A 25,420-nucleotide genomic window follows, 5' to 3' on the forward strand; every position below is an offset into this window, starting at 1 on the left:
AAGACCCATTATCTTGAGTTCACAATTACCAGTTATTACCTTTACTCATCATGTAGTAAATGAAAGAATAAATAAAACAAGGTGTTAAATTCATAAGGTATTAAAAAAAAACTTCTTTCACCTCTCATAGAAACAAAGAATACTTAATTTGTCATACAGATGATGATTGGGGGGGTGAAGTATTCCCTAAAGGTGAAACATTACCTCATCATTCAGTACGTTTACTTGTACAGTTCAGTTGGGCTATGGTTACAGCTCGACTAGGCCATTAAACTGGACTACTGTCCTTGTCCCAGTATACAAGTACGGGAGGGGAATCGATTAATTGACCAAAGTATGTCCGACTCTGCTACGATAGGTGGCAATATGCCCCCTCTCAGCTGCTAGTACTGGATCTTTTTGTGGTTGACCTATTGCGTCACAGACCAAACAATTGACAAACAAGTTAGTCAAGGTTTTTAAGATTTCAAAGCTCCTATAAGTACAAGGATGAATGAGTCGGTTGGTTCTTGTCATAGGTATTCTAATATTTCTACATGTTACTCTGTATCCTTTATGTTTTTTATTGTGTGGTTGTTTGAAAATAACTTTTTGTGTGCTGCTGTCTTGGCCAGGTCTCCCTTGTAAGAGAGATTGATAATGTCAATGAGATTTACCTGGTTAAATATGGGTTAAATAAAATAAAATAAAATAAAAGGTTAGCTAGTGGCAAACTGGTACCATGTTAGACAACTTTACAGCTCTGTACATTTCGTACATACTGTACTCTTTACTTCTTGTACAGATGAGATACACACTATCCCTTGAGGTTATGGTGTTATGTTGTTACCGGCTTCTTCTTCTGTTACTGATTTAATGATATTTGACTTCTGGGTCAAAGCCCGGGGCGGAAACTGAAGAGCATGCGGAACATCCAATCGACTGTATACATGCAGGAGTAATTTGACTCTCAATCGCATCATCCGGGTGTGTTAGTCCGACTTTGAGAAATTCGATTTAGTACAATATCAGTCAGAAGTAAGTACAGTGTTAGTCGGGCTAACACAATAATTGATTTTCTCTAAAGTCATGTAAACGTACTGATCGACTTCCACACATAGTGCACATACCTTCATCCTGTTACTACTGACTCTTTATATAAAAAATGTAAAGACTCAAGTTTCAGTGTACTTACTCGCAAATAACAGGGAAGGACATGCCAACAAAGGCACTGGACAGGTACTCTGTGTACATCTCATTGGCTACTCCTTCTAGGTAATACTTCTGCCACGTGTCCTCCTCAATCTGCAACAAAGATTCAGCACAAAACACAAAGCTTGCTCCATCACAGAAAGAACTGAACACAACAAACAAAACAATGCAACTTTTAGTTGTTGGTTTTTTTTTTTTTTGCAAGTTGATCCCCACCCACTCACCAGATGCTGCACGTGGGCCTCATCTGGGATAATCATTATTATCTATTCAAACTATGTTTATGGCCAACTTTGCCTCTGAACTTAATCCAGTGAGCACAGATGGGTGGATCTTAGCTGGGGCTACCTTGATAAAGGACCTCATGGAGAAAAGGTTGGCCAGCATGGTGGAGAGGCCCTGAGCCAGGCAGCTCTGAGCGATGAAGCCCAGCTTCAGCTCCGCAAGGCAAATAGCATCATCTCCCTCCTTCCAGTTCCAGCTCGGGATGTTCAAAAGGTGGGCCTGAAGGGAGCAAACAAAAGGTGCATGCTAGTTTCACAGAACTACAGACTGTAGAGAAACACTTCTTTCAACATGTTACCAAGACAAACAAAAGATTAAATCTTATCCTACCTAAATTACATCAGTGCAAACCAACGAACCCAAACATAAATATCCTTATAAAATGCAACAATACAGCAAAGACAAACATCAGTTAATGACTCAAGTAAAAGCAACATTACACCAACCTTATTGTGATACTGCAACATCTGAGTGATAATTCTGATCTTCGGATGGTAGTTCTTGATCGATATTACTCTGATACATGACAGAGGGGACAAAACAAAATCAGACCTGGACACGTTTATAGCATTCATAAACATTAAAGCTCCTTACAGCTGAAAAACATTTTCATAATGTCAGTGTTTTATGCAAATGAACAGAGGCTGTGTGTAGTGTTACAGATTCATGTTTTCTCTCTGAGTTCTTGATAAGTGTCCAAAGGGAAAGTGAGCACCAGGAGTTTGTTCACAGAGAGTCTGTGAGCTTTCAGTGAGAGCCAGCTTGACACGCTCTCTTTCACTCCTAATTTAAGTCCAGGAAGAAGTGGGAACAATATCAAACTCTGGCATTCACTTTCGGGAGTATGATCATACGGTAACATTTTAAATGTCCTATTGTATCCTGATTTCCAAATATCTGTCTGTAGTCTAGATTACTGAACATTTTTATAAAGCACCTATGATGTCTTAATGAAAGTCTGACCTCTTAGAGCTGAATATTTGAAGGAATATTTCACCTACAAAATTATAATTTTCGTATCAATTACCCACCTCATGTTGCATTAAATTTGTAAAGAAACTCTGCTCAATGAAATACACAAGTACAGTTCAAATGCATGCATCTGCACAGGCAGTGTACTCGTCCCTGTTTGAGACTATTAAATAGTAAGGTTTGGGGGAATATGTATTTGTTAGGAAGGTTCTGAGCACACAACTGGATAAATGAGACTTTTACTACACTAGATGTGAGAGTTTGTAACAGATGTATTGATATACTTTGCTGGTGTAAAATACGGCCCTCTTTTACTGCAGTTTATCAATTAATTTCTCTGTTTTTGGATTCTTCGTTCACTGTAGAGACATGCGGAAAAAAATAAAGTTTTCTTCACAAATTCAACAGGGCTGTCACCTGAAAGTCAGAGATTCAAATCATCAGTCAGAGACCTATCAGTCAACTGAGACTTCTGGGGAAGTTTTGGTCCTCAGATTTTGCTACGGAGTGAGCACTCCTTACTTTCACAATACTCTTTGGTGCAGACATCTGTGGACAGGATGTAGTGGCAAAGAGGGAGAGAGACTGCACTGTGAGGCTCTGAAATAACATCACCTTCTCTGTTCTGCTTAGAAGTGGTGAATTTACAGCTCGCAGCAGCTTATAACGACAGAGTCTCTGGCTTTAGTTTGATATCTAATGTCAGAAAAAATGTTCTCCGATACTTTGTTGGTGCAGTTAGCTTGTTTACTATATTAAGCAAATGCCGCTGTCACACTGAAGGCCCTACTGAGCCCGTTCAAATCCTAAAAGTTATACTAGAAAATTTCCCAAGAAATTTTGATGGTGCCTGCGACCACCACAGTATGTACTGCCTACTACAAGTGCTGCATACTACATGTACATATATGAATTGGCTCTCCCTTTGCCTGGAAGCTCACTGAGCCAAATGTGTAAGTGTGAGTGATTTCACTGTCACATTTCTGTGTCCAGCACAAATTTTCCTGCGTTTTGAGGTATAAATTGTGTATGTAGAGAGAAAATTGTGGGAGTGAGAGCAATTTCTTCAGAAATTTTTAAGATCGCCTAGCTCCTCCTCACTCTAGCGATGATGTCACCACTCTAGCTCTCTCCCATAGACACCAATTAAACAATCTGAAAGGTCTGAAAAACATCATGAAATGTAAACTGTGATTTTTTGAAAATCATACTAGATATCAAAATGCCGACTTAGTCCAATAAAGTTGAGAGTCTCGTGAGCCGTTTAAAGTTTGAATCATTTTTCTACGTTAAAGTGTGGCGATTTGGTGTGGCCTTGAAGAGGGAGGATTTTACGCTGATTTCTCGATGATCTCCAATCACTTTGAATGGGAAATTTTACGCACTTTTTTTTTACGAATTTTGTAAAACCCCCTAGAAGAATGTCTAAGAAAACTCAAAGCACACTATTCCTGAATTATATGCACGTTTTGATGTATTTTTTGGGTATACGCTGGCAACGCTGCGAGATAAGTCTCGCGACGAAATTTTAGTATGGAAGAGGAATTAGAAGAAGTAGTATGAGGAATAGTAATAGGTTGTGCCTGTGTTGCACAGGAGGCACCCCTAATAAAAAAATAAAAAACAACTTATCGTTAAAAATTTGTATCGAACAGCCACATCTGATTACACCACATCTGACATAATTCTGAGTTGAGTACAGCCCTAGAATTCAGTGTAGCACAAAATGAGAAATTGGTGTTCAAATAATTATTCAGTGGGTGAAATATTTCTTTAAACCCTCAATATAATTCTCAATGGAGCTTTTGTGCTGTATTAATGAGTGCATCTTATGAGGAAACAGTTCTTCCAGGATCTAAAATTCCTGAAACCCATTAAAATGACTAATTTCTCATCAGAATTTGTCCTGGATTATTTTTTTTTTTAATCAATTTCAGTTCTTCCACTCCAAAACCATGTACATTTCTCAGAAGCTACAATGCACGGTGGAAAAAAAGTAAATCTTGGAGAGGGTGCTTTGGTTTACCTCATGATGTTGGATGCATCCTCAGCATCGGGGTCAGCACAGTATTTGTTGGCTAAAATCAAGCAGGCATCAGCTGATTCAATCTGGAAACAGAAAACAGCCAGTTAGCTGAGGTTATAGGCTTCATACCAGAGATAGCAAAGTTTCCCTCTGAGCCATAAAGGAGGAGGAAGTATCATCTTTCAGTTACCTTGACTCTGGCCAGGTCGTGAGGGTTCAGGACAGACCCTTGGTAAAACTCCACCTGAGTGAAGTGACGCTTGAACAAGGCTTCCAGCTCAAGATTAGGGGAAATACTGAGAGAGAGAAACAGAGTGTCTTAAATCTAACAAGGAAGACTGTTTCTCCTCAAGAGATGATTTGTTTTGTACTAAATGTTTTGTACTTACTTATGGAGAAAAACAATTTCTACATTGACATCATCCCTGTCCTTGTGTAGGAAGTCTTTTAGAAAGTTGGACACACTCTCAAGTGTTATATGACCACAGACCACGATGTGCCTGCAAAACGAGGTGCAGAATCACAATGAAACTAAAATGTAGTCAAAATAAAAGTCAACAACACACACACATGCACACACACACACTCACACACTGTGTTGTTTCATCTTCATCCTGGAATGAAAAGGTAAATCTGAGATGAGAGGGGCGTAATGGAAAAGTAATCAGGACTGTTTGTATTTAGGTGATTGATTCGTACGGGAGGGAGGTTTGATGTTCCTGTCGTGACAAGTGAGGACTGGATGCGTGGGTCAGAGAGCACTGTGGATTTCAGTATCAGATTATAAAGGATCAGAGTTTACTTAGATAGAGATTATCAAATCAGCACACTCGATTCCCACATATCACAGATCGTTTATGTAAGTAACCCAGTTTAGATTTATTCCTATATGTCTGATACAGTTTCATTTATCAAGTATTTAGAAAATTATTTTCTGATTTTTTTCTCAGGTAAACATTTTGTTTCATCTCACTGTACTGCAGTGATGGCTTTAAAAGAGCTGTAAACGACATTCAGAGTATATCTGTGATTCAGAGTCTGAGCCAGGATTGTCTGCACATGGTTCTCATCGGAATCAGCTGAATAGACGGCTAGGACATAGATATATAATAATAACTTAATGCCAGACCCAAAGGTGGCGCCTATTCAGTTCAGTGGAATTGCTCCTGTGGCTTATACACCAAAAAAAGTTCCTAGCTTCAAGGTTTACCGTCATGGTATATGTGGCCCACTGACTATGGGCAATAGTGTTTCTGACAGCTGACTGCACTGTGAGTTCCAGTACGGCTCACAGACTTTACACTGTGATGACATCATTAATTTATAGAAAAGTTTTACAGATATAAAATCTACATGGAGTCATAATTGACCTTGTTTGTAGGTCAAGGTGTCCTGACAACAGTTTTACAGATGTTTCTTTTAAAATGGTGGTCTGTGAGAAAATGCAATACTGCAACATTGTGCGTGGCCACTGGGAAAAAAAAATTAAAGCAAGGCTCAGCTGTGTTCCTGGGGTTTGAGCTAGCAGCTAACAATGCTCAAACAATGCTAACAACGGCAACAGAGCTAATAGTGTTAACCATAGATGTATTAAGAGACTGGGATACAGCACTGGCAGAAGGGCTCCATTCATTCCTATGAAAGTTGCTCAGTGGCAGATGAAGCCAAAATCACTTTATTGCCACTGTATGAAATTACCTGGATGATTAGCACTGTTTTCGCATCACTGGGCCCATAGAGCAGGCGCACTAGGGACTTACTTTCGCCGAGCACAGCAAGGCGGTCAACTTCCACTGGCCAAGCAGCTGACTTCAGTTCAGCGCTCTGCTAACTTGAACAGGGTTAAAATAATTATCTTGTGGCTTTTAAAGACTTTCAGAATGTTATCAAAGTCATTTCGCAGGGGCTGTGGCACTAAAAAAAAATGTATCCGCTGATTTAAAGACGTCTCTTTCCTAATGTAAGTCTATTAGAAAAGGTCTTTTTGGGCCCAATGGTGACAGACCCTGGAAATTGCAGTACCACTGTTGGTAGGAAAACTGGTTTCAAAACCAGGCGCACGTCCTGACTAACCTGGTGTTAATCTGTGGGGACACTGAGGGTGGGCGTTACATTTTCAGGATGATGCTGTCTCCATTATCATTGGTAACCAGCCTATCAGCGCATAGCGTGGGCAATTAGCTAGCCAGTTGGAGACACTCACTGGATCTGACATGTACCACAACAAGGAACCCAGAAGCTGAGATTACAGCCCACACAAAGGGAGTTCAGTCTCTGCTCAGGATGCCATCACTAGTGGTTTGCTATATTAATGTTCTGAACGTATAAATGCATCAGTGTCTTTGTTATTTTGAACTACCTGTTTGGCTACTTTGTAAAGGAAAATAGTGAAGAGGATGCTGCGTCTATTACAGTAATGATGCTAATGTAACAAGCAAGTAGACATAAAGAAGAAGACAGGAGGAAATAGAAAAATAATGATGCGTTAATATTTCAGTGTAATGAGCCAGAATTAAAATCATACAGGAATTAAAACTACATCCAAAGATTTTCTAAATTACTAAAAACTGTTGGTGAAATGTAGCTACAATGTCAGCTGTTATGTTAAGCTACTGTGTCTACAAGATGTTTGTGTGAGTATTTCTACCAAATACAAACAATTTAACTATTGATATGTCTCAAGTTTGAGGATAAATGTTCAATTCACCAATAATCAGAAAATTAGACAACATAATGAATACAAAATTGTACAATATACACAAAAAAAAAGATTTAAGAATAAACAAAGGAAGCAAAGACCTGATTTAAGAAAGTGTCCCAAACCAGGTCTGACTTCCTCCAAACTAAGTGAACGAGCAGTACCAAAGTAGAGTACCAAAAGCATGCAACAAGAAGCCATAATTTGTTTGGAGGCATGCAGCACAATCTCTTAATCTTTAGAAACAGCTGCAGAGCTCGGGACATCAAAGTGTAAATGTCAAAAGAGTCGTTTGACATTTTGGAAAATGCACTTCTTTTTAACAAGAGTTAGATGACAAGATTGATACACTCTCAATCTTATCATCTAACTTTTTAACTATTCCTGTTAACTAAAGATAAATCTTATTTAGTCCTGAGGGTGTAGGTCAGACTGAAGATAAAGGCCAAGAATGTTCAGAAGCAAAGCGTGAAAAATAGGCAAGCAGAGCAGCACAAGTTTTTACAGAGCAGAAAAACACAGTTCCAAAAATCAGCGTGAAGCAAGCAATGACATACAGGATTGGATGTATAAGTCTGTCAGTTTGATTAAATAAATAAATAAATAAATACTGAACACAGGTAAGCTTGGAAGTGTTAAGTTTATCATTTTAACATGGCTTTATTGCAGTATTGAAGCCTGTGTGTTTAAATGTAATTATTACCTCAGCAAAGGAGGTTATGTTTTTGTTGGTTTATTTGTTGGCAGGATAACAGAAAAACTACCAGCCCAATTTTTATGCTAAGGATGAACCCATAAATCTGAATCATGAGGCAGATACACAAACTGTTTTTCACTTTCATCAACACTGCGAGATAGGGCATGTGGCCTAGCTTGCTCCTCTAGTTTTATATATTTTATCATAAATTCACTGCACTGGTATGAATACGCCATTAGAAAATATAACCATTAGAGAAAATATATATTTATAACTATATTTATACTATACTGAGTAGAGTTGATTAGTGAGAGGTATTAGTACAGCTTTCTATCAATCTTTAGTTTCCTTTGATGAGATATTTGCTTTATTTAATTTAATCTTTTTTGGCAATATGTCGAATATACCAATGAGTTAAGGTGGGTGAGCAGGGAGTTGAGTGAACAACATAAAACTGTGTGAATGACTGCAAACACTTGAAGAACAATCACAGATTCGGCACAAATGTACACCGACAATAAGCAGCATAAATCAAAAATAAGACACCACAAGACATGTCAGATTTTCTCTCAATGTATCACAGCAGAATAAAGATATAATCAGCTGTGATACATCTGTGATGTTGGGTGTTGGGGGAGATCAAACCTGTCTACCTGTCATATCTAACCAATTTCTTTCCCTAACTGAAAGTTGAGCCGCGATAAAGTAGACACAGTATAATAGGAGATGCTGTTTTAATAACTGAAGTTATGTCATATGACACAGGGTGTTTAAAACATATTTCTGGTAATATAAACAAATTGTTACACATCCCTGCTCAATGTATAGAAATCTGATGTAACCATGGCAACAATTATCAAGTCAAAAAGTGAGACTATGTAACATGTAAAAAAAGACACAACAAATCCCTCTTCCTACAAATTAAGTTAAATTCATGAGCAATAAAATTTAACCTTGCTCATTTATTTTCAGTATTTTCTTCTTTCCAATACAGAGATTTATATCACAGGGATAGGTCAGAGAGAAAATCCGACATGTGCCATTTTAAGCACGACGATAATACATGTTCATTAATACACTGAAAAAACATCTGTCTTGTTGAGTCATTTTTGTCTGTTTTTGAGCTCTCAGTCATTTTTTTCTGAAAACAAGTGAAAAAAAAATCCATCTGGGAGTAAAGCAACTTCAAAGAACTTCCAATAAAATTACTTTTTAAAAAGAATTTTCCTAAATGGTAAACAAGACTGTCCTCCAAAATACGACCACATAGGTTTATTGTACAGGAACTTTTTACGACCCATTATTACGTTTATTGTGAGGCGGCGACCTCTAGTGGCTGTAGTGATTAAGACGCGAGCATAGGAGGAAGTCAGGTGACAGAGTACAAGGCCCGGTTCACACTGGATGTGCAAATGCCGCGAAGTGCACCTATTTTACCCTGGAGCGCTGCTTGCTTGCTTTCAGCGCCCATGTTAACTGATTAGGCACCAAGTGTCCTGGCCAGTCTGCGATCTGCAGTGATACATTGGTGTCTGGTCTTTTTTCTGTGAGCCGCAAGCGAAACTGGCTAGATAACATTCTGATAATCTATTTTGACTTTCACCTAAGAGGCAGCTGTTTGTGTCTACTGTGACACCAAAAGTCAGCACTGATTTATTTTAACTACCGAACGTGAAAATGTACTCATCTTAACCCAAACCAAGACATTAGTAGTTTGGTGCAACTGTGACCATTTCACAATGTTTATCATGTGTTTAAAACTGCGACTTTTAACTGTCATTTTTGAGCTATTCTGACATTCAGGTACTAGGAGGTGTTGATTTCCTGCCCTAATTGGCCCTAATTTAGGAAACACTCCTAGAGGCAGAGTCCTGCATCTGGTCGAGTACACACAGGTACCCGGCGGGTGACCCACAAAAAAAAGGTGATTTGTGAGTGGTATTTAGTATTAATTTTATTTCCGGTATGAAAAAATAATAATATTGTTGCATATTACGCAGGTTGGATTGCAGGTTTTGCCTAAGAAATATATTTTAACATAAACTGTGAAGAATAATTTCCTGTTTTAACTTTTTAATCCTCTGACTGCTGACTTTGTGTGTCGGCTTTGTCTTCTGCGCCAGCTGAAATACGACAGCTGCTTTAATCATGCATGTAATATGTGGAGATGTGCTGCACATTATTATTAGATTAGATAATATCTAAGTTTCACATGTATGAAATGTCCAAATATGATAACTTGAAATGTGCTGTCTAACTAAATTATTTGAACAGTGCATGGTGGTTATAGGATTTGCAGTTTCAGATTTGGATGCGGATCTGTCTGTGGGTCAGGTAAGGTTGCGGCACCTCTGATTGGAGGATGGAAACAGAGGGTTAGAGGACTTCCTGGTTAAATGTAATTAAAAATAGGTCAGAACAAAACAACAGCACTACAAGATTTTTTCACCTTTTTTAGGAAAATAAAACTTTAAGAATTCAATAATAGACAAAATAACTTGACAGATTTTTTTTTGCAGTGTAAAAGTAGACATTCATCCATGACAAGCAGCAATGACAGCTTGCACACACAAAAAAGCAGCAGCAGTATCGTACAATCAATTACACATTAATCATGGCCAAGTTCTTCAGTCACAGTGTGACTTTAGTGCTAATTGAGATCATTACATCTCAAATTACAGTTTCATGATGTCTATTTAAGCAAAATTCAGGCACTGTCACCTCTTTATGAGAGGGCAAATTGAGTCACACAAAACCACACCATTAATAGTTTGCTGTTTTCTTTCATTGGACTTACTTTCTGCCTCTGGTCGAGTTATAACTCCCTCCATATTTCTTCCGATTAAGGATGAGAGCAGCAATTTCTGGCACGTAGCGAGCAAACATGGCCTACATGCATGAAAAAGAAAAAGAAAAGGGCATGCAGAGAAGGTTCTACTGCGGCGGAGGCAGTAGAGCCCCCTTGAATACTTACTTTCTCCCATTAACCGCACTATAGGAACCACCATATTTCTTGCGGTTTCCTATTAACTCTATGATTTCAGGGACGTAGCTCGCAAACATGGCCTAAGGAGAAGATAGGAGACAGAAGAAGAGACTAAAAAAAGACAGGCAAAGAAGAGCAGGTCCTCTAGTTTTAAAGAACTCCATCTACAGTGTGTGCAGCAGGAGTATTAGTGTTTATTTAACAGGAAAAAAGGAGAAAGAAATATAATAAAAATTTCATTCAAATTAGTCTGAATATAAAGTTATGTCACAGTTACATTCCAAATGTCAAGAAAAGAATGAAAATGAAAAAGGAAATTGTAAGGCCAATATTTACGGATATTGGAAGTATAAAGGAGAAAAATGACGACTGATGAGCGGTATGTCAATCTGTGATAGAAAAATAGAAATTACAAAAATTAAGAAAAAGCCTTATGTGCCATGTTTTGTCCAACAAACACAAATGTTAGGTTGATTTGGATAGCGCAGCCAAATGGATGGCAGACATTAACTTAACGACCTGAAGAACTCCGCTGGCTTCTGTTTGGGAGTCACTGTGATGACTTTAATTTAAAATATTATTTCACACATGAAGAATTTTGTGCAAAACAGGCACAACTGCAGATTTTGCAGGAGAGATAACTAAAAAGTTGCTTGCAGCTTTTTCATTATAGTTTACATTCACATGTTTCTGTGTCATTTTGCTGTTTTTGCAGTTTGTATTTGCTTTTTGCCGGTGTGTTTATGAGCAAAAAACTATCCTGTGTTAGTTTATTTAAAGACTTCTACAAAACACTTGCAAGCACATTTACAAAAAAGGATCCTTTAACCCTTTACTTTCTTTAATTTCCCCTTTAATTTTTTTTTAAAGTCTAAGCTGTCTGACAGTAAGATATATATGTGGTAATCATGTTGTTCCAGCTCTTCATTTGTACTGTATGATATTTACACTGACGTTAATGTCCAAACCTAAAACTCCAAAATTTGTTATGGCTGCTGTGTGTCATCACATGGAAATGTCTTTTGCATATTTCAAACACAGTTCCCTCATATGTAGCCAGACATAATTGGTATTATAATTCTGTGGGTTTAAACAGAGTTTGGTAGCCCAACATGACTTTCTTAAATTAAAGACTACAGTCTTCTCTTGCCCGAGAGATAATATTAGATTCATTTGAGTCTGACACTTAATTGAAAGTTAACTTTGGCTTTAAGAGGACATATAAAATGTCACTTAAACCCTTTTTATTGTCAACTCTGGAAGCCCAGGTCCACCAGCATGATAGAAAAATAAGATTCTGTCAGTCATTATAATGAGAAACTTTCTGGAAATAATGACTTAGTATCTCAAAATAATGAAAAAAAATCTGCAAAATAATGTCTTAGCATTGTTTCATTGTTATGTAATATCAAGGGCACGTTCACACATCCACAAAATTATTATTATTACTATTGCCGTGTCTAACTAACCAATATTTAAATATTGTTCGATATTGGCCATAAAAAGTGTAAACTTCCTCACGAGAGATTCTGAGAGGCTGGCAGTGAGTCGAGAGACAGACATGGAAGAATGTAGGAAAATAGAGTATGTACCAATGACGACATTTTTTGCTGTATTTATTGGCAAGAATGAAAGATAAAATGAATGTATTAGCAAGATAACTATCTAGCTAGCAAGTTAGCTTTTCTTGTGCATCACACCTGGCACTGCCCACATTCAGCACGACCATGGTCACTTGACTGCATTCGCTTAAGTGTGATGTGCCCACGGTCAATATTTTAAGTTTCTCATTATTTTGAAACACTAAGTCATTATTTTGAGAAAGTTTCTCTTTATAATGACTTACAGGATCTTTTTTTTTTCACTGCATTGTCTGAAATGGGCTTCCATACGGCTCACCCCATATTAAAGTGAGTCACCATGCTCTTTAATCCATTTCTGAATAACACTTATGGCCAAGGTCACAGTGTCCTCTAAATGATCTTTATCTGCACTCTTTATCAGAAAACACAGATCTGTAGCAAATCCCAGGAAGAGTGTTTTCTGTAACATTTAGGATTTATTTCATCCTCACATCATTATGTTACTGAATCTTCGCTTCATGCATTTGATTCCCTAATATGTTTTTAAACATTTGTTCAGAAAGCGAGATAATGTCGCTGCATCCATCAGGCTGGGCTATATTAAATCATCCCTGTGTCATTGTGTTTGTTGGAAAGAGGGAGGGGGAGGCAGGAGGGTGGAGCCACCTGAAACCGCAGTATTTTTACAGTTCATAACAGATACAAAAAAATCTAAAATATTCTACATCATATAGGAATTAATCAAAAACAGAACAAAACTTCAGCATTATACCTGAATAATTACTGCTATACTGTAGACAACTCATACAATATGTGACATGCAACATACTGTGGTGAAGTGGTGAGCCACAAAAACACCATCAGTGTAAACAACGGGTGAAGGGCGTCCTGAGTTGAGAGTGTCCCGGCGTTTGTTAACACCTGGCGGAGTGTGATGATTGGTTGCATGGAGGATTTTAAGCAGGAGTAAGTAATGAGAGGGATTTTTACCAAACCACCAAGGATGAAGAAGACCATAAACAGGCGGCCCAGGGTGGTTTTGGCATAAACGTCTCCATAGCCAACAGTGGACATAGTAACCATGAGTAAGTAGACACATTCCCAGTAGGAAAGTGCCTGGGAATTTTGGAAGTTTTCCCAAGGATCCCCTGAGTTCTCCACCTGGAACAGAGGTTGAGAATTGTACAACAACCAGGAAAACACACAGAAGAAGTTTAACAATGTCATAAAAAGTATGAACTGATAATGATCGTCCATTTGCTATACCAACATGGTTTCGTCTGAAAGGTTCTGTATGTAACTTTTAGAAAATCCTTGTTTTTAGTGACACTTCTCTCTGAGGCCGTTATGTTAACTTTAGTCAACAACACCTGGAACACCTGGACATTGGCCAAAACAGTGACAAACAGGAGACTGACTATGACTGACAGTCCCCTTATTGACTAAAAGCTTAAAAAAGACATTTCAATCATATTTAGAATAGCATTACTATCTGTAATGTTCCTGTATTTCATTTGGACCACTGGCTCCATAATACTAAGCAACCACTTAGAATAACTAAGTTACAGCTAGATGGCTAACATTAGTTGAAGTTACGGTTAGCTATCTTGGCTAGCTGAAAGTGCTTTGTACTGTTATATCTTTTATTGCTGGCTAAATCAGTATCATTTGCCATAATACATAACTTAGTGTCATGTATTACGTTAGCTAGAGAAGTAATTTGTAGAGCTAGCCTAGCCAACTAAAAAATCCACTAAAACAGTATTTTGCTTGATAACATTAGCGAGGCTAAGTTAGTCTCACTAGCTGTAGGCCTAACTAATCTGTGTTGCACTGATCTAGCGTTGGTTGCTTTGTAACATTAGCTAATAAAGCAATTTGAAAACTGCAAAATGACCAATTTACCAGCCAGATCAACCCTGGAGTCTGGATGGATACAATTACATTTACATTTATTCATTACTTCTGGGACAAGAGCAGACAGCAGCTCAGACCAGAGACCGTTGATACATCGATATGACCCATTTTAGATTAATTTCCTGTATTAGTGTCATGTGGGTTTTGCCACTAACAGACTAGCGGTCCTGAGTGTATTCATTCCGATGGGAAATGCAAACATGAGTACAGATTAGGACTGTTCTCTTCGCCCCATAGTCACTGAAGTAAATATTCGGCCCATTTTTCACAAGCCCCACCCCTTCTAAACATTCTGACACTGAATGTTGGAGACATGTCTCTGTTTTAGCAACATTCCCTCGCGAGATCTGGCGACAACTGACGTGATCTTACACTCCTTTGCTATCAGATATTAAGCTAGCGGATAAAAACAAGTGGCAACATTTGGAACAAACATTAAATTTTACTGTAATGTTTTGATGTTTAATGTTTTTGTTTGAATCTGATTTCATCCGTCCACATGAAATTAAGTACACTTCCAAACAAGCAGGGGGTATCTGAGGGAGAGACAGCCACTCCCACTTACAAGACTGGAGGTGTTTACCATTTTGTACCACTGGCACAGCTCGTACTGTGCTATCTTCTTTTATAGAGTATGCTATAGGGTGTGTCAGACCTCACATACTGAAGCAACTCAAATTCAGCCAGCACAAACCCAGCCCTGCTGTTCACAGCCAGCTGGTGGCCTGCAGGTCTAACCCATATAACAGCAGCAACATAGTGTGCTGATCTGGCAGGGACTCGGGACAGTCAAGAGGGTGGTCCAGGCCACAGGCTGCTAGAGGCTACTGAATCATTCAGGGAAAGTCTCAGTTTTTTGGGTTACATTACAACCTCATCACCCACTGGCAATAAAAAACGATTACACTGGTAAAAAGTTACACACAGAACCTTTAATTTAACTGGCTCCCACTAACTTACCAAATGAATGAATCCTGCTGCAGTTAGCCATGTGCTTATGAAGATTGAACACAGGTTCACCAGCTTTATTGAGTTGCTATTTAAAAAAGACAAGACAGACAACAAAGTCGTTAATTATTAGTTATTGCATTGGTATCAGGAAAATACATAATCCAGAACTTCAACATAAGTCGTTAAATTGGAAGATAAATGCTCTAAAATGCATGACATAGCTTTCATTATGCGCTCGGTCATAATGTAAGATAGTGGGTTGTTATGCAAAGGAGCTACGTACTTTTTCAATTTACATGTTTAGGATTACATGCATACTTTGTTTTTTCAGCTCATCACAAGTTTATAATATATTTCTTTTTGGGAAACATATAAACTTGAAATATGACTCATGTAAATGTAAACACATGCAGTTAGTGAGCAAAGGTCTGTCTCAGTCTGCATGTAGATGTTATATTCTTTAAATAACGCAGTGGAAAAAGTCCTTGCATGACCTCTGTGCTCTCCTGTGTTTTTACCTTCATCTCAGTGAACGAGTGAGCAGATTATTCTAAAGCATTTTGTTGCACTATAAGCCCTCTCTGACATCTGTGCAGTGAGCTTTATTTTTAAGCAGCGAGGAGACAAACACAAAGCTGTTTCATTCAAGACTCAGTCACACAAGTACACGTCACTGACTGCAGCACTCAGGAGTAAACTTAATGTGAATATTTACTACATTAAATGAAAGCAAGAGCTCATGCTTGTTTTGCTCCAGGCAAAACACTGCAAAAAAGCTTACTTATCCCCTTCAAAATAAAACCGTATTCATGCTTGTAGCCACAAAAAAAGTTTGCACATCACTTTGCATGCAGCAGTCACACATAGAACAGTTTGAATATTGTCAAAAAGTGAAACAGAATATGAAAACACTTACCTTGTCTTTAGTATATTCAAAAACTGTAAAATTTCTGAGAACTGTATCAACCTTAAGGCCCTTAAAAACCTCAAGCCTGTGGGAAAAAAAGACCATAAAGAAATTATCAGACATGAATAAACACAACAGCAAAAGCATTCGACTGTGGTTTAACAACAACATCGTACCTTTCATACTTTCATCCATGTTTATCAACTTCATTGGATTCATTTTGATTAAAAAATAAATACACTCAGATGGATCAAGAGATATCAAGCCTTACTGTGTCACAAAACAAACTTTTTGGAATATGCGGCAAAAATTAAAACAAGCTCAAAATCCCAGACAGCTCTTCACCAGCTGTTTAAATCTCAGGAGCGTCACAAAGCACCGGCGTCTACCTGATACATGTCTCATTCCTGCTGGATGAAACTCTGAATGGGAACGAGATGAAAACCTGGATTAGAGACAGGTGGACGCTGTCACGCCTAACTCAATGATTAAACAGACGTGACGTCAAAGCCTAAATTTGAGGGTATTTATGGCAAGAAGAAAAAAAAACAGAGCTTGTGCCTGTTGCCAAGAGTTCAAGGACGGCAAATCAGCGGCGATGACACCGGCCTGAGCTCCTGTGCATGATCACTGATTGACTGTATCATGTTATCACTTTAGCCTCGTTATAACCTGTCAGATAATCAATGAGGAAATCACAATCTCCCACAGAACCACATCTGATAAATCAAAGTAACAAAGAGTTTCATCATTAAGGTGTACTGCAGTGAACTACCTGCTACAAGGAACCTCCCACCTGAGTTTCAAAGCCAAGTGATTCATAGATCCAATTTAGTTTGAAAGAAATCCACCGCAGTGTCGGTGCAGCGTGAACAATTAAAAGCCGCCTCAGCCAAGAGTGAGCAATCAAGTAAAATCCATCTCTGCACACTCTAACCAGGCAGACAAATTTCCCCTGCTGGAATAGATTTGTCCGAACGCCAAACAACACAAATCAAAGACGTTACGGGCAGAATCGCTCAGCCAGAATAATATAAATAAATAATCTTTCATGAAATGACGTGAACCGTGGTGTGCCTCGCCAGAGCTCGTTTTTCATTTCAAGTGAGCGTTTGCCAGATGGGGAGCATAATACAGAGCAAATCCTGAACCTGAACCTGCTCCAGCTGGAGTCCTGAGACCTCTGGACACGCCAGCCTCCAGCTTTAGCGGAGATTCCCCTCATTCCCACGTCCTGCAGGTCTTACCCCAGTAGGAGATTACATGGAAGCATGCACCCAGGCTGTAGCAGATGCTGTCCTGGTCCTCTTTGTCGCTGACCTGCCCGTGGCCCATCCTGACCCTGTAGCCCTTCTGGAAGAGCTCCCCGGTCGATTTCTTCCGCCTTCTTGTGCTTGGCACTGTTTCAGCGTGTGTGCCTCCATCAGGCCCCCTGTACACTAACATCTTAGTGGGAATCATGTCTGGAAGTTACTTTCTGCAGGCGAATGTCCAAAATCTGCTTCACATCCACATCTTGACTATTCTGTGTCCACTTTTCCAGCTATCATGTAGAAAAAACATGATCCTCCTCCAAAACAAGAGAAAAAAAAGAATCAGGTGCTTTCATGATATTACGTCCCAACAGGTTGGTGTCGAAAAGGACTTTTTTTTTGGAGGAAGCCTTTTTGATCTGATTTACCACAGACCTTCACAGCATCCTCGCTGTGATCAGGCGTGTTCGGCGAGCTTAAAGCAAACCCTTTTCCCATCAGGATATTAGAGTGTAAGCTCCTTTAGGATTCATCCAGGGAAAGGAAGAGACCAGACAGCGAGTGTGTCCATCAGCTGGCTCCACAATGTAACCTACATCTCATCCCTATAACCCCGCTGCTGCTCTTGACAAACCAAATTTCATTCTCTAATCTTGGACAAGAACAGCATGTCTCGCCTTTGCAGCACACAACCAGTCATGTGGACGGCCGACAAAGCTGTGTATGGAAAAATGACAAGCTTTGGCAATCGTCGTGTTTTTCTATGGATTTAGTGATTCTGCAATAATCCCTAAATTAATCACAGCTGATGTCATAACTGCCATTGTAGTCTGTGTAAAAGCTAAATGTGCAGCATGCAAAACGTCACTGCAGGGAGAGGAACACAGCAGCTGATGGAAATCTAAATCATAATCTGAGCTGAAATGTGACATGAAACTTAAAATGTCACGTCCAACATGCCCCAAATCACTTCAGTACAAACAATGACGGAAATACATGCTCCAAACGGCCCCATTTAAAAAGAGGCGCTGCCAATTTGCAAATGTCAAACATCTATGAACTGTCAGTCGTTCAAACAAAATGATAATTTCTTGTTCTCAGACTGTTTGATTTTAATAATTAACCATGATTAATTTGCAGTATTTCTACAGAAAAGATTGAAAAAAATAAACATGATTTTGTGTCTCTGAACGCTTTCTTTCACAAGTCCTATAGTTTCCTATAACTTTCTACAAAATAACTGTTATGTAACTGTAAATCTAAGTGACAGTCTGTAGAAACACCTGTGTGTATGTTACTGTAATTGGGGACAATTGAGACAGTGATGCTGTGAGATGTTGACACAACCTGGAGCCACAGTTTACAGCCTGGGGGTCTGGTCACAACATAAAAACTACTCCAAACTGTAGATAATAAATATTTAGCTTCTAAACTTGGAATAAATACTATATAAAATAAATACTCAAGATAAATACACAATACACAATTGTTTTCTTAATTGTAAAATTTATGGTGTGTGTCTGTAAATGATCTGTCTACCTATGTTTAAAATTTAGTTTTTTTTCTTTGTACACAGGTCTCTCTAGAAAAAGAGATCCTGGTCTCAGTGTGGCATCTGTTTAAAGGATTAAATAAAATATATAAATAATTCTAGGTGGCCGAAAGATGATCAACAGAAATAAAACTGACAAAAAAACTGTTTCTGTTGCACCAAGTTCTTTTTTCAGACTTTCCTTCTAATTTCTTATTGGATCATTTTGTTTCTTCAGGACTCTTCAACTTAACCAAAATCATTTTTTTAAAAAAATCGCTCTTCACCTATTGAAACCTGAGCAAACTGGCTTGGTTTCTTTCAGTGACATGGGAAAGATGCAAGAGGCAATGAGCAACACAAGACAAAATTACCCCAGAAAATTAGCAAGAAATTATTAAAAAGAGAAAATTAAAAACAAGAAAATTTAAGAAGGAAGAAAAAAGAAAGAAAGGAAAAAAGAAAAGAAAGTTAAAAAGAAACAAACAAGGAAGTATTTTTTTTTTTTTTTACATTTTTTTGCAATGTGTAGAACGTTTCTTACCAAGTTGCTCACTGCCTTTTCCCCCATGTATTTGAAAGATATTGCACCAATGTGCGCAGGGTTCAAAAGTTCAAATACTTGCAATAGGCATCTGAAAGCAGCACAGGGAAAGTGATGTCGCTCCTTGTTTCCAAGGGTAAAGTTGAACTAGTTGCCATTGGGAGACCCACAGTATATATGAGGTGACGAGGGCTCGCAAATAGACGTTGCTTTGATTTAAAGGGGTCACAAGTTAAAAAGGCCAAACATGCAAAAATGTGATATTCGTCTGCAGTCTAATGAATAAACATTCATTTGGACTCAGGTGGAGCTTCTCTTTAAAGGAAATTTTGGAACTCGACTGCATATAAACACAACAAACTAATGACTGTCTCAAAACTGTGTCATTTTTTTCCTTTCATCAAATTACAGTTCTTTTTAGTAAAATCCTTAAAAAATGATTAAAAGATTACAGACCTACAGGATGGAGTTGTGAGCCTCAAGTTAGGAACGGCAGCTTTTGCATTTGAGAAAATTTAGTTTCAGGGGACAGTTTAATACAGAAAGCTCAGGAGTTGAAAACTGCAACATGTGGCCACTAACTCAATGAATATCATATCTGGTAGTGTATTGTTCTGTTTACCTTATAATATTTAAAAGGAGTTGCACTGGATTATTTTCACTGTCAGAGATAAATGTGCTGTTTGCATTTCAGGTCAGAATTTCAGCTTCAAAGTTCAGACTTTGCAGTAAAAACTTTTTGTTGTGTTTATTGCCTGCTGCATGAAACCATTTTCTATGCAACATCCAAAATGTGTGTCATGCTCGCACTCACATGCATCAATGTTAGCATGAGTAAATTAGCACATACTGTGTGAATATGTGCAAATATGTCCTGACAGGGCACCCGATGAAATATGGAGCTTTGATGAGAAGATAGAGCTGGACAGCTGCGAGCAGATGCTGCTGAGCAGGTTATGACCTCATCACCTGTTTAACCTCAGTTAAACTAAACGGTAAGTCAGTCACTAATCCTCCACGACCAACTGCTCACTGACCATATTGACTGGGATTAACAGAGATTTTTTTTCTGCTGGAATTACATCTAATTATATTTTATATTCTGTATATTTTTCGTGGCTCAACAAAAATCTTTTCAGATTTGGATCTATATTCTAATATTCGGTCAGCTATGAGAATGAATGCTTTATGTATTTGCTGCTCACAGTCTGGCAGGAAGTGCTGCGTTTTGGTTTGTGTGAAAAACAGAAAATAGAAGAACTGCAGAGTGCGTGTGTGTATGGCAGAGCAGACAACAAAAAGAGCAACACCTACACACACACTAACAGCATGGTAACAGTAACAACAGAATCGCAGTAATGCTCGCTCTCTTTGACTCAGGAATTCTGGGAAATGCAGCCAAAACAATCATCAGCACCAAAACTAACACTTAGATTTGTTTTTAAATGTCACAGATTACAACTTTAAGAGCAAAATCTCATTACAGTTTAGAGGTAGGTTTCTACAAAACATATTATTGGCCGTAATATCAGTACTGTACAGAAAATATCCTAATGTCATATGAATATACAGCTTTGATGTAGGGCTTTTTTCTTCACTGTGGAGCTACTGAATTGTCAAGCATATACATTGGATTGATTTAAATTACCTAAATGCATTTGAAGTGTGCACTGTGCAGCTGTGTCATGTGGGGAAAATAGAAATATTGGGACTCAGTATCGGCAGATACTCCATATCAAATGACTCGGCTCGAGATCAGGGGCAAAAACTTGATGGGGACATCCCTAAAAATAACTGATGGGTTGGTCTAGCCTTCATAACATCTATGACAACGTTTTAGCAAGCAAAAATAAAACCAGCATCACACCAAGCAGCTGAATTCTCCCCCAACTAACAACTCTTCTCATAACTGCGATTTAAGTGACTGCAAAATCTTTGAACCCAAAACATCACTGACACACCAAACAAAATGTAGTTGTAGTATACTGTACTAGTTCAGTGTAGAGCTGCATAATTAATCAAACTATTATTAAATCACAATATGGCCAAGTGCTAATCCAAACTGCAGGAGCTGCAATTTTTTTGTCACAACATACCACTGTAAATTAGCACTGTGGTACTACAAAGATGCCCCAGCCTACATATCATACCCCAGACATAAGGAAGAGTGATTGTTCTGTACAGACCCCAACAAAAATGACATTATCATCACTTTTACATCACTTTAAGTAAAAATATAAAGACAAGAATACCATTCTGGCTCAAATTGCAACTCATATCACATCCCAATAACTGTCAAAATATGACCCTTTTTTGCATACCATGCAGCCCTTGTTCAGTGTCATTTACACAATATTTTCCTCATATTTTGTTCAGCGTGTGGATTGATCTGAACACATCGTTCCATCGACACAGACCTAACAGATGCTCTGCAGGAGAGGAGGGGTCTGAGGGATTAATTTGTGACTTTTTTTTAAACAACAGCAGGGTATCTATGTAGGAAAGTGAAGGACGGGCTTTATCAGAGAAGAATTAATAGCAACAAATAGCACTAAAGTGGAGCAACAGCCAGTGTGCGTGACAATGGATTTTCAAAAGTTGAAAATAGGATACAAAAAAGCACTAGTTAAAAATTCTGCACAACATCATCACACAATAACTCAGAGACTGACATAATGATAAATGTGAGCGCAGGAGAGAAAATCAAAAATAATAAGTGATTAATTTGAGCTTGATTAAAAGCACCTACAGCAATAAAATGGCCAATAAAAATGTATTATTCCTCACAAACAAACAACTGTCAGCATAATGCAACTAAAAAAAGACATGGACACCCTGTACTGCTGTCCAAAATCAAGATGACACTGTCATACTCTCACATACTCTAACATGTCCACTAGATGGCACCAGCAACCAGCACTAGCTTGTTCTACTTTTATCATTCTCACACTGAAAGTCACAGTACATCAGCCCAGGGAAAAAACACAGGCACGTTATGCAACTGTACCTATCAAGCTGTCATTCTGACTCTAAAGTTTCACTGCTGGGGTTGAGGTTTGTTCCTCAGCTGACAGGAGAAGAAAAAGCAGCTATAAAAACCAGTCATGCAGCAAAATAAAAACATCCCCCTTAATCCTGTAATTCCTCACAGACCTCTCCGAGTGATGAGCTTCACACATTTAGCAGATTGACTTCTATTCTAGCGCTCGAGCCCCAAACAAAGCCTATTACCGCTTTTTTTTTTTAATCCATTCATATACTTTTCCATCACAGCGTGATTCATTTGAGTGTTATTACAGGTGTGCTGGAGAGCTCTGCAGCAGAGGCGAAGGGCGTGTGAATGACACCAGCAGCACAATGCCCCCTGCCCACAACACATGGCCGAAGACACAGATTACATTTCCATTTAAATCGACTTGCATAGATGCAAGTTTAAATGGCACACCAGATGACAGCCATACAATATTTGATAGTGTTGTCACGCAAACAAGCATTAGTTTGACAAGTAAAGCTTGTAAAGCTTCTGAGTCACCATGCTTTTCAGTTTTCATGCTGTGCTGTAGCAGAGGTTTTAATTTGATGCAGTGTTTCCACGGTAATAGTGACTATCACTCGAACTCCTCATGCACGTCATGCAAAAGTTCATGTCATGACAAAATTACCAAACTTATATGGCTAATGTTGCAGGTGTGCCGATGTCAAAGACCACAAAATACAAAGAGCTTCTGATTTTGCAGCTCTAGTGACATGCTGAGATTATGTGGTGCGTTCACTGACAGCTGCTAGACTCGTTAAATCCACTGGGCGGCAGCACAGGCTCCTGGGAAATACAAGCCCAAAGATCTACTGTGATGCACAGCCTGTTTATAGGCCTGTGTGAGCGTCCTTACCGAGCCAGCTCCTGTTCAGGTACACCGACACAAACACCGGAGGAACCGTGAAGAAGTCCACCACCGAGTTCACCTCCAACCAGAACCACAGCTTGTCATTGGCAGCAATGAACTGGTGAAAATTAGGAGTTAAAGATGAGATTCACTGTGCACGGGTACACATACAAGAGTGTAAGTAACCAACACTTTTTCCATCTAAACTGACAGTGTTAAAGATTTAGGGGGATATAGTGGCATCTAGTGGTGAGGACTGCAGATTGCAAACAGTTGAAACTTCTCCCGCTTAGAATTTCTTCAGTGTTCACTGTCCAGGAGGTTTTTATCTCTCCAATTCAAGCTGGTGTTTGGTCTGTCCATTATGGGCTACTGTACGAACATGGCAGTACAGCATGGCAATCTCCTTGGACAAGATCCCGCTCCATATGTAGATATTAACAGCTCATTCTAAGGTAACAAAAACACAACTGTTCTATTTTAGGTATTTATACATAAAAGAAAACACACTTATTCATTCATTCATTTTCCCAAACTGTTTAATCGTTTTGGGGGTCACGAGCAGAGTTGGGTATAAAGTAACGCGTTAGAGTACTTTGATTACTTTTTGCAGTAACAAGTAACCTAACGTGTTACGTTTGCTGTTTGAGTAATCAAATACTTAAGTACATTTTCAAACAAGACATCAGTTACTTCCGTTACTTTTAGAACGCTGGTCCTTCAGCTGCGAAACAGCAACAGCTGTTTTAATATGAAAAGTGTTGAGTTTGAAATGACGGTGCGATAAGTTAACTTTATAAAGACAACGGAGTGGATAAAAAGTAAATATATAAACACACTGCAGTTGTGGTGAGTAAAAGCCCCGTCGCTATTTGTTAATGTTATTACTTTATGTCCGACCGTGAGGATGTACCATTGTTTACTAGCTTGATGCTAATGACAGTAACGTTAACTCGGCGGGTTGACAAAGTGCCTCTGCTGTTTCACACCATCATTTCCCCCTTTTACTCTGTGTGGTAACATCCCTAGAGGAAACATTAAAAACGCTGGGGTGTTGTTGTCATACAGTTGTCTACGGCAGCAGATCGTTCTGTGTTTCTACTGGTCAAAGTGACGGCTGTGATAGGAGAATTAGATCTCAGTGAAGGGCAAGTGGTCCATAACTTTAATTTTGGAGACAAAAAAATGTAGGCTTAGCACCATGTGGTCCATTGCCCAATAGGAAATGTACAATACTCAAAAGTACTTTAAAAGTGCTCGAGTTACTTTTCTCAGGGAGTAACGTTGGAAGTACTTTTAAAGTAACTGAGTTACTTTACTCAGGGAGTAACGCAGTAAAGTAACTGGTTACTTTTTTAAAAAGTAACGCAGTTATGTACTATGATTACTTTTAAAGTAACCCTTACCCAAAACTGGTCACGAGGGTGCTGGAGCCTATCCCAGCTGACACTGGGCGAGAGGCAGGGTACACCCTGGACAGGTCACCAGACTATCACAGGGCTGACACATAGAGACAGACAACCATTCACACTCACATTCACACCTACGGCCAATTTAGAGTGTTTTCACATATAGTCCTTTTTAAATGAACAACAACAGTTACAGGCCAACATGGTTTCGTCTGTTTTTTCAAGCGTCCCAGTGCAACAGCATGTGATCTAGAGGGCTAAATACAATTGCAAAGAGCAAAGCGAACCTTGGAGTGCTTTGTGTCCACAAGGCACAGGTTAAGTGACCCACACAGCCGGCTTGAAGTGAACCAAACTCATACCTGAGTTCACTTCACTTCAGAGGGGTCTGAGTACTCTTGGAGTGTTCACATATGCCCAAAAAATGCTATGTCACCACTCTGAGTCCGGTTAGAGGGCTGAAAAGGACCATGTGTGGAAATACCAATAGAGTAACCACTTAACCTACATGTCTTTGGACTATGGGAGGACGGATTACCCGCAGAAAACCCAAGCTGACACGGGGAGAACAAGCAAACTCCGCACA

General features: G+C 38.8%; 1 protein-coding gene across 18 annotated transcripts in view; it reads right to left on the reverse strand.

Moving 5' to 3' along the window:
• The window catches only part of LOC117247532 (calcium-activated potassium channel subunit alpha-1a), a 150,108-nt gene that overhangs the window by 43,951 nt on the left and 80,737 nt on the right, over nt 1-25,420 (reverse strand). For 16 of the 18 annotated variants that reach the window (XM_078163663.1, XM_078163662.1, XM_078163660.1 and 13 more), the window contains exons 5-15: nt 23,432-23,543; nt 16,223-16,298; nt 15,316-15,391; nt 13,429-13,599; nt 10,844-10,935; nt 4,864-4,974; nt 4,665-4,770; nt 4,475-4,557; nt 1,923-1,992; nt 1,540-1,695; nt 1,175-1,284 (exon numbers count right to left, since the gene is read on the reverse strand). In XM_078163663.1, coding sequence (XP_078019789.1) covers nt 1,175-1,284; nt 1,540-1,695; nt 1,923-1,992; nt 4,475-4,557; nt 4,665-4,770; nt 4,864-4,974; nt 10,844-10,935; nt 13,429-13,599; nt 15,316-15,391; nt 16,223-16,298; nt 23,432-23,543 — 1,163 coding nt within the window. Of the gene's footprint in view, nt 1-1,174; nt 1,285-1,539; nt 1,696-1,922; nt 1,993-4,474; nt 4,558-4,664; nt 4,771-4,863; nt 4,975-10,666; nt 10,759-10,843; nt 10,936-13,428; nt 13,600-15,315; nt 15,392-16,222; nt 16,299-23,431; nt 23,544-25,420 lie in introns of all 18 variants that reach the window. The other 2 variants (XM_078163661.1, XM_078163676.1) reach the window with 1 other exon arrangement.

Source organism: Epinephelus lanceolatus, chromosome 21 (genome assembly GCF_041903045.1).
Source record: "Epinephelus lanceolatus isolate andai-2023 chromosome 21, ASM4190304v1, whole genome shotgun sequence".
In the NCBI taxonomy this organism is placed as follows: Eukaryota; Metazoa; Chordata; class Actinopteri; order Perciformes; family Serranidae; genus Epinephelus; species Epinephelus lanceolatus.